Here is a 13636-nt window from a genome sequence, read left to right as displayed (position 1 = left end):
CCCTCAGAGGCTAACACCGCGCTGGGGAGATGTCAACAGCTGCCCACCAGGCCGGGCGTTCCTGGGGACGTGGGCCGCACAGTGGGGTCAGGTATTCACGCCACATCCGGGCTGGTTCCCAGGGACACAGCCAGTCGGGGTGAGTGCCGTGACCATGGCCGGCTGTCCTGTTCACCTGCTGGGAGTTCTCTACATCAGGGGTCCCCAACCCCCAGGCCATGGACCAGTGCTGGTCCCTGGCCTGTTAGGAACCGGGCCGCACAGCAGGAGGAGAGCACCTGGCGAGCAAACTCTGTCTGCAGCCGCTCCCCAGCGCCGGCATCGCTGCCTCAGCTCCACCTCAGGTCATCAGCCATCAGATGCTGCTAGGAGCCTCGGTCCCTGGACCCAGAAAGGTTGGGGGCCACCGCCCTATGTGGATAGATAGAGCCCTCCTGTGCACTTGGCCCCCTGCCCGGCCCGCCCTGGGGCTGGTGCTGGTGGGTGGGGAGGCCCCAAGGCAGCGCCCAGCCTGGCTCAGAGTCGGTACGTGTTGGGCTGGAGCCCGAATGCTGGCCTCCTGGTGCTGGGCCCACCAGGCCCCGGAGCAGTGGGTCCTTCAGACAGCGGGTCGCCTGCCTTTGCTCTGCCATCTCTGCCCATCGCCTGGCTGACCTTGGCCAGAGCCCACGGTGCAGAGCGGGGGTCACTGCCAGCTGAAGGGGCACCTGTGAGCCCACCATCAGGGCTCCGGCCCTGGGCGAAGCACTATCGTCTCTGGCCAGTTCTCAGCCGTCTCGTCAGCGTCTGACTCTGACTCAGCAGGTCGGGCCTGGCTCCCGGGGTGGCAGGGCCGACCCCGCCCGCCATCAGCAGGTAGCCTGGTTGGGTAAAGCAAGAGGCGCCTGGGGCCTGGCCGAGGCCCCGCTCCCAAGGGCATGGGCTGGGTGGCAGGGGCAGCAGTGCCTCGAGCGCGACTAGCTGGTTTACACGCTCTTGGCCTCACAGCCACAGAGACTGGTCCCGGCTGGTTCTACCTGCACGGAGGGCTCGGCCAGAAGGCCATGGGGAAGCGGTAACTTCCTGAAGACAGGTCAGTTTGCTTTCGGAAGGCCGGGCAGTCCTGTCCCTTCTCCCCAGGGCTGGTGCTGGGGCAGGGGTGTCCGGCTCCAGCTGGTCATGGTCCCCTGGAACCACCCCCCTTGCTGGGCACAGGGGAGTAAAGAACCAGGCCAGCATTTGATTGGATGAGAGAGAAGACTGCGGCTGATCCCCGCACCCCAGCCTCCCGTGCGGCTGTCGGGGGCCCTGAGCACAGGGCCCCAGCGGGCGGGGCAGCTGGCTGAGGGCCATGCCCTCCTGCCAGGGCTGGGCAGGTGCCGGCTCAGCCCTCAGCTGGGGCCCTTAGACCTGGTCCCCTTGTCCTGCCCCACCCCACCCCGGGGCTGGGGCAGGGCTGCTGCTTCCCTAAGCCCCGAGGCGTTAGGGCCAGCAAGGACCCAAGAGCTCACGTGGCCAACAACCTTTGGACAGTCTTTGTTGGAGCAAACTCCTCGCCGTATGCCATGCCGGGTGCTGGGGACACTGGTGAGCCGCACAGGTCCCCACCCTCGAGGAGCATGCAGCCCGGCGGGGTCAGGCGGGCGCAGGGGCAGGCGGTGTCGATGCCGGTGTGTGCACGGGCTGAGGCATGCCGGGGGCGAGGTGCAGCCCTGCGCCGAGGGGAGCTCCCCCGGGATGGTGAGGATGACACCAGCTGGGGAGGTGGCCTTCCAGACAGAGGGCACAGCAAGGGCCAAGGCCCCGAGGACGCGAGTCTGGTCCAGGGCCCTTCAGCAGGGCAGCAAGTCTGCCGATGGTGCTTGGAGCTGGCTGCGTGCAGGGGCCCGGTGCAGGAGAGCGCCCAGGGACCTCCGAGAGGGGACATGATTCCATTACCACCCGTCGGCCTGCAGTGCCGGGTGATGGACACCCACAAGCCGGCTGTCCTCAACTCCTCCTAAAGGGAGACAACGCCTCCCTGTCCTGTGAGATGTCAGGGTGACAGCGGAGGGTGCGCTCGGAAGCACACAGGTGCCCTGGGCCATGTCAGGTGTCGTGTGTCCTGGAGGAATCAGGACCTCCCTGGACAGAGCGTGGGGGCTGGATGGGAGGGAGTAGCCGAAGGCCTCATCTCAGGCCTTGCAAGTTGTCCCCCTGCAGGACCTCTTCCGCCTGGCTCAGCTCGGGTCAAGGTTCAGGCCAGGTCCTGCCTCCCCCCGCCCCCAGGCTGCTATCAGAGGGGCTGGCTTTCCTGGTCCTCCCCAGCAGGTGCTGTCCCCCAAGGCTCTGGAGGTGCCCTGTGTTAAGACCACCAGGAGAAGGTCGGGTTCTCAGGATGCATTCAGCCTCTGCTCTTCGTGATGTCCCTCACCCCACGAGGAAGCTGGAGGTGTGGCAGCAGGGCCGGGTGCCCCGGGCCGGAGTCCAGGCCCTCACACTCCCACCTGCCAGGCCTGGCAAGGACACGGGAACCACCTGTCCTGCTCCCCAAGCGCCCCAGCCACCGCCCAGCACTGTCTCCCAGCTGCACGCAGGCTCCGTGCCCCTGCAGAGGGCGGTGCAGGTGGCTAAGGGGAGGGTCCGAGGACCCAGCCCACACATCCACGGGGCGCTGGGCCCCGTCGACCTGGCAGGGCCAGGAGCGCCCTTGCTGGAATCAACCCAGATGGAAGTCACTCCAGGTGGAAGATGAAGTCACAGCCCTGGGGACTCTGACAGGCAGGCTCCCTGGGCAGGGAGGGGTGCCGTGTTCCTGCAGGGCCGGGCGCCTCTGATAAAGTCCTGCCCCTTCTCCGCGGCACCAGGAAATGCCACCTCCTCCAGACGTCGACTGTCACCCCCTCGGTCAGGGGCAGGAAGTGCCCGCACACGCAGAGCTGCGTGGAGCGGTGCTGTCAGACCGTGTGCAGGGCCCGAGGCCTCCCTTGGGTCACCATCCAGGTTGGTGTCAGTGGGCTCCCGCGGCCCGGCCCGGCCCCTGCCCCTGCCCGTTCTCTCGGACGCAGTCAGAATGAGGCCGCAGGGGAAGCCAGGCCCCTCCTGGCCTCCGCCACTGAGCAGGGAGCAGGCGACAGCACGGCTAACCCTGTTCTCAGCCGGGACCTGGGGTTCCCAGGCCACGCTCGCCCACCAAAGCGGCCCCTTCCGCTGGCCTGCCTCTGCCCCGGTCCGCAGGAAGTGACCCTCCCGGGGCCATGAGCAGCGGAGAGGCCACCTCCGGGTCTGGGACTTTCCCCGTGGCCAGGCTGGGTCCCTGCCCCTCTCTGCACCTGGCTCCCAGCTGAGGGCCACACCCTGCACGCTGGCTCTGCCTGGGCCCTGAGCAGGCTTCTTGGGGCCCAGGCCCAGGCCCAGAGGGGAGCGGAGGCGGGGGGGTCAGCCTTCCTACGCCCTACAGGGCTGGATCTGGATCTGGGCTCCTCTGGGCTCCTCTCCGACAGTTCCTGCCGCTCATCCTCGGCCCGTGAGCTCGGGCCCTCCCCCAGGACCCGGTGCAGCCGCCCCCTCCGCTCTGCAGCCTTCCTGGCTTGCTGTCTCCTCTGTGCTCCCCGATCGGCTGCAGCCCCTGCCCCGTCGCCGTCGGGGCTGCGAGCCCAGGCCCCAGCGCAGGCGCTGGAGGGTGGCGTGCGGGCGCCAGGTGAGCAGGCGGCCAGGCCCCCGTCCTGTGCCCTGGGAGTCCTGCCTCACGCTGGCTCCCCGCACCAGGCGAGGAGCCGGCTCTGCCTGGAACGTCCCAGTGCTGACAGCAGAAGGGCGGGCAGGGAGGGGGGCAGGGGTTTGGCAGACCCAGCCAGACATTTCTGGGCAAAAACAAGGGGAAATTTCAGTCCTCGGAGCATGTCCTCAGGGGCCCGGCCAGACGCTCTTACTCCAGAGGGAGGGATTCTGGAGAACAGGGCCTGCCTCCCCAGCAGGAGGGGAGGCGCCTCGGGGGCCTGGGGCCCGTCGTCTGTCCTGCCCGTTCCTTGTCAGCAGGGCCCTGCTGGACACCACCCCCTGGCTGCCCAGGCTTTCAAATTGCCTTCCTTTCTCTCTGGACCATGCCTCCTGGGGACGCAGGCCTGGCCCAGGAAGGAGGAGCCCTTCTCCCCCAGGGGCCAGGCCGGCCGCTTACTGGGCCTGCGCTGGAGCTGGTCCCAGAGGCCAGGCGTCCAGCAGAGGCACTCAGGGACAGAGAGGGGGCCTGAGGTGCCACCACGGAGCAGGTAGGTTTGCCTCGGCAGCCCAGCCCTGGGGGCACAGAAGCAGGTCATCACCCCCAGACAGGCCCAGGCCCCCCATGATCCCGTTCTGCCTTGAAACACCAATTTGCCCACCAGCCCCGGCCGCCTGCTGCTGGTAGGAGTTTGGGGGGTGGGACCTGGGTGGCCTCTGGTGTGAAACCACACAAACGGTATCTAGTGGTCCCTGTCCACACCCCCTGCTGGCTCAGCTCCTGGATCCCTGGAGTGTCCTGGGTGACAGGAGTGTTCTGAGACAACACTTAGAGGGCCCCAGGAAGATGCCTGGGAGCCCTGCCGCGCCGCCGTCTGCCAGGGAAGGAGCCGGGCTGGAGGGCGAGCCAGTGACCCGCCATGACGGAAGCTCTGTAACAAAGGGCAAGGGAGGGCCTGTAACCCAGCAGAGGGGAGGTTGCAATCCGGGGCAGAGATTCGGGGTCCACCCACCTCGTGGCCGCTTTGTGAGGGGCAAGGCCGCGAGAGCCGTCTCGCCCCACCCTCCGCGGAGGGGTGGGCCGATGCGTCCGTCAGGCCCTGCCTGTCGCCAGGCGGAGGTGCTAGGGCCATACTGCACCTGGGGAGGGTGCAGGAGCGCCCCCCCCCCGACATCCCCCGCCCCATGTGTCTCTCCATGTGGCCGCTCATACGTGTCCTGCCACGTCCCTTACGATAAACCAGTGACTGGAGCTCCCCAAGTCCTGTGAGCTATTCCAGGAGGGGGGTCATGGGAACCCCGATGTGTCGCTGGTCAGGCTGAAGCATGGGTGACAACTGGGACTCGTCGCTGGCATCTGAGGTGGGGGCGGCCTTGCGGGGCTGATCCCGGGGCCTGCACGAGCCTCGGGTCAGGATGGAGCTGAAGGGCAGGACACCCGGCGGGCGGCACAGAGCCAGCCCGGTGTGGGCCGCACGCCACACGCCCTGCGTCGGGAGTGCCGTGAGTGCGGTGGTGGCAGTGCGACCGCGAAGGGAGTCCCAGGAGTGGCCGTCACCCCCCACGGGATGCCCCGCCCCCGGGAAGCCAGCACTTGGATGTGCCCGACCTGCCCACGCCCTGGCTCTGGACAGGGGAGGGGTGGCCGAGTCACATGACAGGGCAGCCCGACTTGGGAGAGACGGGGCCTCGGTTCACCCCGGGATGAGGCTGTCGCCAAGAGACCGTGCAATCGTTCCCTGGAATCCCGCGGACCCGCCGTGTGCTGCTCACGGACTCGGGTTACCCGTGTCCCGCGGTGACCAGCCTCAGAGCTGCTCCCTGCTCCCCGCTCTCGTAGACGGCTGTGCGGTGAACGTCTTTATCATTTTTCCATTTGAATCATTTTATTGTAATGTTTCCCCTGAAGTGAAATTTGTTGGCTGGAAAGGATATACAATTTTACGGTTCCTGTGACTTTTTTCCTTCAAATCTCTCCCGAAAGACTATCTGCAGTGTGTGTGTGTGCGCGTGTGCGCACGTGTGTGTGTGTCCGTGTTTTCACACAGCCCTGCTAGATTTGGGTTTGATCGTTCGTACTTACCTTTACTAATTAATTGGTGTGTAACAGATACTCCTAGACATTATCCTTGCATGTGCTTAATTGCAGATGAGAATAAAGTCCTTCCCTCGAAACCCACAAAAACGAAATAAATGGCATAACCTCAACAGTTTAGAATAATGCTCCCAGCTCCCCGCACTGCCGGCATCTGGGGTCCCCCACGATCCGAGGCTGCCATCAGTGAGCCAGGCCCGCATGACGCCCCCGAACCCCCGTTATCATGCCAAACGAGGAGCCTCTCCAGCTAATAGAGCTGTTTATCTCCTCCCGACACACCGGAGACGCGTCCCCGATGTCCGGTCCCTGAGTGGTCCTTAGCTGCCCTATGTTGACAGTTCGGGACTGAGAGCCATTCTGGTTTATATGCAAAGGGGTCGCAGGAGCCGCAGCCTGGGGTGGGCCCAGGCCCTGCCCTCAGGGAATTGACGACGCAGTGTCCTCCGGAGACAGGGGCATCCTGGCCTGGCTGGTGGCCCGGGCAGGCGCTATTGGCTCAGAGGGACAAGGAGAAAGGGGGTGGCCATGTGCCCATTACATGGCCCCTCCCGGCAACTCCTGGGGAGGAAGGGGCCAGCTTCCTGGCCGCCAGGCCCTGTCCCCCAGCCTGCCACATTGCAACACACCCCAGTTGCGTTTACTTCCATGCCAGACAGCTAAAAAAAAAAAAAACCAGAAAAGGAAAGTTCATTCTAGCTAAAAATACACCGTCTACCTGAGAAAAATCTCACTGGGCGCCATCACACCAGCACCTGGAACAAGTTAACAATCGGCCTGGAGCAGATGGTCCCTTTTGTGATCACTGGGTCCCCCTAGCAAGGCTGCCTCCACACCCCGCCGGAGCCCCCGCCTCCGCCCAGTGCTGCCACCTTGCCCACAGGCAGGGCCCACTCACCCTCCCCGGGCCTCTGCCACAGGGACCTGGGGACCCTCAGCAGGCAGCTGCCTGGGCAGGTGACTGCCAGGGGGTCACCCCGACCTTGTCAACCCCATAATCCAGAGAAAAACAAATCAAACCGAGATATTGGCAATCCCCCATCACGTAGCAAAAGGTTTAAGTCACTATCATTCTATTTCTTGGTGAAGACACAGCGAGAGGCCCCCAAACCCTGCTGCTGGGAGAACAAATTGTTGATGGTGCTGCCTCTTTGGAAATAACTCGGACTGAATATAACAACAGCCTTAACACAATACCACGTACTTGTAACTCAGCAACTGCACCTTGAAGAGTCAGTCCTAAAGGCCGTCGATCATAAGCCAAAATACAAACAGAAAATTAACACAGGTATGTCCAGCAGCACTGTAATAATGAAACTCACAAAAGGAACCACGATAGGGGTACAGCCACGTGCAATGGGGTGTCCTACAGCTGTCACATACATTTCCAAGGGCCGTAAGGTATATCACTGATGCTAACTTGGCACAAGTGTTCAGGAATGCACATGTGTCACAAACACACACACACGTGGCATTGAAAGGTTTGCATGAAGTACACCAAAACCGCTAACAGCGTTTTCTTCTGAGTGGTAGAATTTGTAGTGGTTTTTATTTCATTACATTCTTCTGGATTTTTCTAAGTTTTCATCAATAAATGCTGACCAATAAAAGGAAACGAAGCATTTTCAAAAGACTAGAAACAGAGTTAATGGACCAGAAGTCGATCACTGCTGCATCAGGGCAGGGGTCAGTGTAAGACGAAGCCCCTTTTATGTTTGTACCTCCTGGTGTCCTCTGAGTTTAGTACCTGGCTGGTGTGGCCTATTCAAGAATAAATAAATGGAGATTTTTACAAAAAAAAAAAATACTGAGATACAAACAGGACAACTGCAGGGGCTGAGAGGCCCTCAGCCCACAGCCAGTCCCCGCAGGTCCGGGCTCAGCAGGGTGACAGCTCAGCAAGGCCTGCTGCCTCCAGCCCCAACCTGGTCTCCTTCCTGGGAGTCTTCCCAAGGGTAAAGGCAAGCTGGCTGGGGGAGGGGCTTCAGTGGACATTGGCATAGGACCTTGGAGCTGGGACCATCTGTGTCCCCTGGGCCTGGCAGAGCAGGGCCCAGCACATGAGTAATGAATGGGGGCGGGGCTCCCCAACTCACCAGTCACCTTCTCTGAGTTCAGAGAATCATCTAAATGGACCATCCCTGCCCCCCCTCACTCAAAGGGCACGTGAACGATCAAGGCCACGCAGTCGACTTCAGAAGTGTGGCCTGGGCTAGACCAGGCGGCTGCAGGCCAGCTCTGGGCTCGGGGCCCCTGAAGGTCTCCTCAGGCACGCGGAGCCCCCTGCCCGCTGCACCCGCGGAGGTGCAAGCTGCTGTCCATGGAGAGCACCCCAAACCCCGTACCCTGGGCGCTGTGGTGGCTGGAGGGGGCCGGGGACAAGGCGCACACCACACAGGCGGCCTAAGCAGCTGGAAGGACAGGGCTGGCACTGGGGTCACAGCCTTCTCGCCTTGTTTAAGGCCTCACAGTGGACGCCCCCCACCCCCGCTCCAGTTCCCGGCGTTGGGAGCAAGCGGCTTGCAGATGCCCCGCGGACGCACGCGGGCGAAGGGCCGGCTGAGGTGGGTGGGGCGCTGGGGCAGGCCAGGTGCGGCTGTGAACGCAGGGGACACAACGCGAGGGCGGAAGCCGTCCTGAGAGGTGGTCTCTGACCTGACCAGTCCAGAAAGGTCAGTCCCTCTCACCGCAAGTAGTTCATTTAAAAAGCAAAACTCGTGGGGGCCTGGACGCACCGACTGGCCTGTACCTCCATCCCCCGGAGGACACGCGGGGGTGACTGGGCGGGAGGGGGCCTCTCGGGAGGCAAACATCGAACATGTCCCCGGGCCGGGGACAGCCGTCACCGTCCAGATGCGTAGGCGCCCGCGGCGACCTTCCCGCGGGCGCGGGCTCAGAACAGCCGCCGCGGGGTCGGCGCGCGCGGGGCGCGGGGCGCGGGGCCGCGCTGCGTGACGTCCGCGCCTGCGGCTTCCGGCACCGGCGTGACGCCGCCGCGCCGCAGAGATCCGTTCCGCGGGGCGCGCCGCTCGGCTCCAGGAAACGGGCGACGACGCGCGGCCCCCCAACTCCCGGCCCCTGCGGGAGCCCCGCGCCTGGGGCCTAGTCCTCGTACCGCACCTCGGCCCGAAGCTCCTTGGTGACGTAGTTCGCCAGCATGGCCAGCAGCTGCTTCTGCAGGGCCTCGCTGCCCATGACCAGCGCCGTCAGCTGCACGACGTCCGTCCAGTCCAGGTGCCTGACGATGGCCGTGACCTCGTGAAACAGCTTCTGCTGCTCGGCTGGCGGCAGCTCCATCAGGATCTGCGGGACGGGCTTAAACTGCCCACTGGTCATCCAGGAGCCTAGCAGGCCCCCGAGGGCGCCCCCTGGAACGCGAGGGAGGCTGCCGTTAGTGGGGCCGGTGCAGAAGGGGCGGCCGCGGGTGCTCGCTGGGCGCGAGTCCCCGTCACGACGAGGGGGCACGTTCACCAGCCGATCGCCAGGCAGGTAACCGGGAGGGGTGACAGGGGCTGAGTGGGCCTGGAGAGCGGGGTCCCCAGCTAAAGGGGCCGTGGCTACCCAATGCCACGCAGAGCCCCAGATTTGTATGTCTCACAGGGCTCCTGACTTTTGAGTGTCGGTGGGGCTCAGTGCCCACTTCAGAGGCTCAGCGCCTAGAAAGGGGTGACGGGAACTTGATGGTGGCCAACACGGCCTTGACCAGGTTATGACAGCGAACACCACCAGGGAGGTCTGTGGATGTCACCAGGCCCGGACAGGGCACCATGGCAAGGGCTCGTCACCCCCACGGTGACCTTTGCAAGGACCTGTACCCTGTCTCAGCAGGGAAAGGCCCAGACAAGCCCTCAAAACCATCACCCGGAAAAAGCAGCGGCAGCCGAGACCAGGGGACTGAGGAGACCCCCCCAGATTGCCAGACTCCAGGACACATCCCTGAGGCAAAGGCGCCCTCCAGGACTCTGTGGCACAGCGGCTATTTCCAGAGAGCCCTGCACGTCTGAGATGGTCACACGGAAGCCGGGGCCCCTCGCAGGACAAGATCGTCTCGCAGAAGCAGCCTCTGCGCAACAGCCCCTCACGCGGACGGAGACTCCGACCAGGTCTCTGGGGACCCCGCCAGGCACTGGCACTTACCGACGGCTATTCCCGGCGGGCCACCGACCAAGCCGCCGACGAAGGCCACGGTCCCCGTGACCAGGGCGCCCCTCCCCGAGCGCTTGACGGCCGCCTTCATCTTCTTCTCCTCGGATATGGAGCAGAGCAGCTTGATGACTTCCTCTGTCCTGACGGGCATCCCGGGGCCTCGGGACAAGCGTTTCACAGGGAGAATCGTGAGTATGAGGCTGCGTCACCCAAAGGCCACGCGTCCTCGCTTTCGGAGAGCACCGCAGTGTGGCGTGCGTGTGACAGCACCCGGTCAGGGGACGAGGTCCTTGCCACCCAGAAAGCGGGCTGTTTAGCTACAAGCCCGGCGTCAGCAGAGTGTGTGAAAGGCGTCTGCCCCCCGAGCGAGCTCCGATCTGAGCCACCACGTGCGCCGTCTCCGGCGTCTGCCCCCGGCACCCGCGGCCGGCCCACTGGCTCAGGCCACCTTGGTGCGCAAAGCCTGGCAGACTCGTGTCCTCTTGTGTGACAGGCACCTGGGCTCGGGCCCAGCCAGGGGGAGGGAAGCACGGGACCCGGCCACCGCGCGGCCTCACGGCCACACTCACCTGCCATGTGACCCTGAGCTGTGCCAGGGTCTGCAGCGTGAGGCAGAGGTGAAGCACCCTCAGGCTGGGTTCTGGGGAGGGGTGAGCGGGGTGCAGTGCCTGGCATGTCGGGGACCCTGCCGGTCGCAGACGTGATGGCTCTAGCCGAAAGCTCTGTTACTAAGACCCCGGCTTCTAAGAGCCGCCACTCCCAGACTCAGCCATTTCTCCTGGGACGGGACGGGGCAGTGGCCAGGGTAGACTGGACTTTGGAACAGTGATGGCAACACAGTGCTCTAGGGTCAGGACACTGTTTGCCACTCTGGCTGGCAGAGAAATGGCAGGCGAGGGTCAGGGCGGGGCCAGGCTCTGCTCAGGGTCGGGAGAAGCGGGGGCATGGGGGGTGGTTACCCCCACACCGCAGGGCTGGGAAGTAGAATCAAAGGGCCGGGAGCGGGGCTTCCTCCGGCTTTGGCTGGAGCCGCGGCTGGGGGGCCCTTCCGTCCCAGGGCTCCCCTTTTCAGTTGAGAGTGACACATGGAAACATGCCGGCCTTGTCATCCATGCCCCGGCCTCTGTGCCCCGTTGGACACTGTCTGGGCTTCTGCCTGAGTCAGTGCTTCCCAAATAACTACTATTGATCCCAAAGTCGCATCGCACTTTGAAAGACCTTTTCTTTTTAGGTCAGTCGCTAGTATTTAAAAATCAGGAAATGTCACATAGACCTCAGATCACAACTCCTGAAACACCCGGAGAGCCAGGCGCGGTGGGCCTGCCTTCCAGCAGCCGCCCTGGGGGGCGCCGAGCAGGTGCTGCTCCCTCCATGGGCTCCGCAGAGGGCTCCTTACCTGCTACCCACGTGGCAGGTCACTCTGCACCTCTCAAGGTACCCCGCCCCTTCTTTACAGACTAAAGGGGCTACCAGCCCCCACCCACACTGAGCTCGGCTCCTAACTTGTTACCATCCCTTCCTGATCGTCTCTAAACCAGCGCCCTGAGCCTCTTCCCACAGGGCCAGGCCAGGTGTGCGGACTTGGGCAGGTATCCCGCTAGGACGCCACCTGGCTTACTTGACAGCGGCCTAGCACGTCACCGTGAAGGTCACACGCACCCCGGTTGCCGAGGGCGGCAGCGGCCCGGGCCCCACCCGAGCTGCGCGCTCCCGCCTCCTTCCGGCCCGACTTCGCCCTCGGCGTCCTGCGTTGTCGCCGGGAAGATGCGTGCGCTCCCCGCGTCCGCCCGCGACCGCGCCCGCCCCGCCCCGCCCCGCCGGCCCGGCGCTCACCTGCTGCAGGCGGCCGTCGCCGCGCCGCCCCTGGCGCGTCCGCGCGGGGACACTGGGCCGTCCCGGGCGAGGGTCGCCGGGCCGGCGGCCGCCCAGCGCTCAGGCCCCGCCCTCTCGTCTTCCGGCTCCGGGCGCTGGGACCTTCCGGGTCATCCCAAGCGGGTCAATACCAAGCGGGGCGCAGCGGGACTGGCCCTGGGGGCCCCGCCGCCGCTCCGCCCCTCGGGCTGACCCCGGGCAGGGCGCCCTAACCCCCCCCCCCGCCCATGGGAGACCCTCCCTCCCTTTAGTCTGCGCTCCGCGTCTCCGACTCCCTCCCCTGAGCGCGCGCAGGGCCTTGGGCGGTAACGCAGCTAAATTACTACTTGGTGACCCTGTCGCCATAGTCCTACGCAGCTGGGCCCCGGCCCGCCCCTGGGCCTCTGGTGGGGGGGGGAGGCCAAGGGCAGCCTTTACTGCCAGGGTACCGGGACACGGGGGAGTTTGGGGAGCCTTCCGGGAGGGCGCAAAGGGCACGGAGGAGGGGTGGGTAATAGGAGGAGGAGGGGTGGGTAATAGGATCGCCGACACACCGTACTGCTCTGGTCCCTCATATGAAAGAGGGTGTATTAGTGTGACCTGTGACCTGCAAGCACACCTGTAGGCTTTAGTCCTATCTAGATAACTTACGATACGGAGCACGAAGTAAATGCTGTGTAAATAAATGTTCGCCACGCTGTGTCGTTTAGGAAATAATGACAAGAAAAGTTGTCTGTCCCGGGTCAGTTCAGAGGCCAGTTTAGCCTAACGAACTATATAGGGCAGGCCCCAATGTTAAATTTTTTAAGACTATTCTCCGTCTCTGGCTGGTTGAATGTGGGATGTGGACCCTGCACATATGGAGGGAGAGGGGCGTATGCAGAACCCCCCAAACACACGCGCGCGCGTGCGCACACGCACACACGAGGGCTGGCCTTGAGCCTTCGCCAACCTGAGACAGGCTTCTAGGGCTTTCCATGGACTGTTGCAATTAATCACGATAGCAGTCCTGCAAAGCGAGCACGATCGTCATTGCCACATTACAGATAGGGGAACAGAGCCACCAAGGCCTGCCCAGGGACACCCGTCGAGAGGGTCAGGATGCAGGCTCCAGCCTGGGGCCCCCTGGCCCTGAAGCCCTTGCTCGTAACTAGCACTCTGCCTCGCTTCCCAGGGTGCTGTGGGCACCCAGAGGGTGGGCCGTGTGACGTTGCCAGAGTCATTTTGATACTTTTTATTTTGGGGGTGGTAAAGCACTTTGGATATATATACTGTCAGGGCCACATAAGGACGTTTCAGTCAGCAACAGGCCGCATGTGTGACCATGGCCCCATGGGACTGCAGCGGAGCAGAAAAGTTCCCGTCACCTGTGACACCACAGCCACCGTAACCTCGTGCCTCAGTGTGTTTGTGGTGACGCTGGTATCCAGTGTTTGCAGAGTCTCCAGTAGTGTCATGGCCCGGCCTTCACGTCCCCCAACCCCTGACTGCCTCCCCCGGGCGGCCTCCAGTCCTGCAGGCTCCGTTCACGGAACGCGCCCCAAGCAGGCGGCTGTTTTTACCTTTCGTGCCGTGTTTTTCTGCACCTGTCCTACGTTTAGATGCGCAGACCCTTCCCACTGGCTTACGGCCGCCTACGGCATTCAGCGCAGTGACGCGCCACCTGGGCTGGTGGCCCCGGAGCGCCGGGCTGTCCCACAGGGCCCAGGCGTGGCGCCCTGGCCATACCACAGAGCCCAGCTGCTCGGCGGGCTAGGCCTTCCAGGTGTGTGTAAGTGCGCTGCAGTGTTAGGCAGCGTCACCTAACAATGCAGTTCTCAGCACGTGTCCTCGTCACTAAGCGACACATGACTACACGTGTGTAGATTT

At 63.9% G+C, this 13636-nt stretch overlaps 1 protein-coding gene across 2 annotated transcripts; it reads right to left on the bottom strand.

Moving 5' to 3' along the window:
- Positions 1–7059: 7059 nt before the first annotated feature.
- On the bottom strand, positions 7060–11868 carry CUNH19orf12 (chromosome unknown C19orf12 homolog). 2 transcript variants are annotated; one of them, XM_016155129.2, is made up of 3 exons: positions 11750–11868; positions 9908–10075; positions 7060–9138 (listed from the first exon to the last, which is right to left on the bottom strand). In XM_016155129.2, the coding sequence occupies exons 2-3, from the start codon at positions 10065–10067 to the stop codon at positions 8873–8875; spliced, it is 426 nt and encodes a 141-aa protein (XP_016010615.2). In that variant the 5' UTR covers positions 10068–10075; positions 11750–11868; the 3' UTR covers positions 7060–8872. The 2 variants fall into 2 exon arrangements, with proteins under 2 accessions (XP_016010615.2, XP_036087112.1); XM_036231219.1 differs by lacking the exon at positions 11750–11868 and adding an exon at positions 10486–11681.
- Positions 11869–13636: the final 1768 nt, after the last annotated feature.

Source organism: Rousettus aegyptiacus, unplaced genomic scaffold, assembly GCF_014176215.1.
Source record: "Rousettus aegyptiacus isolate mRouAeg1 unplaced genomic scaffold, mRouAeg1.p scaffold_m13_p_14, whole genome shotgun sequence".
Classification (NCBI taxonomy): Eukaryota; Metazoa; Chordata; class Mammalia; order Chiroptera; family Pteropodidae; genus Rousettus; species Rousettus aegyptiacus.
The sequence above is the reverse complement of the archived record's forward strand: the minus strand, read 5'-3'. Positions and strand labels throughout refer to the sequence as shown.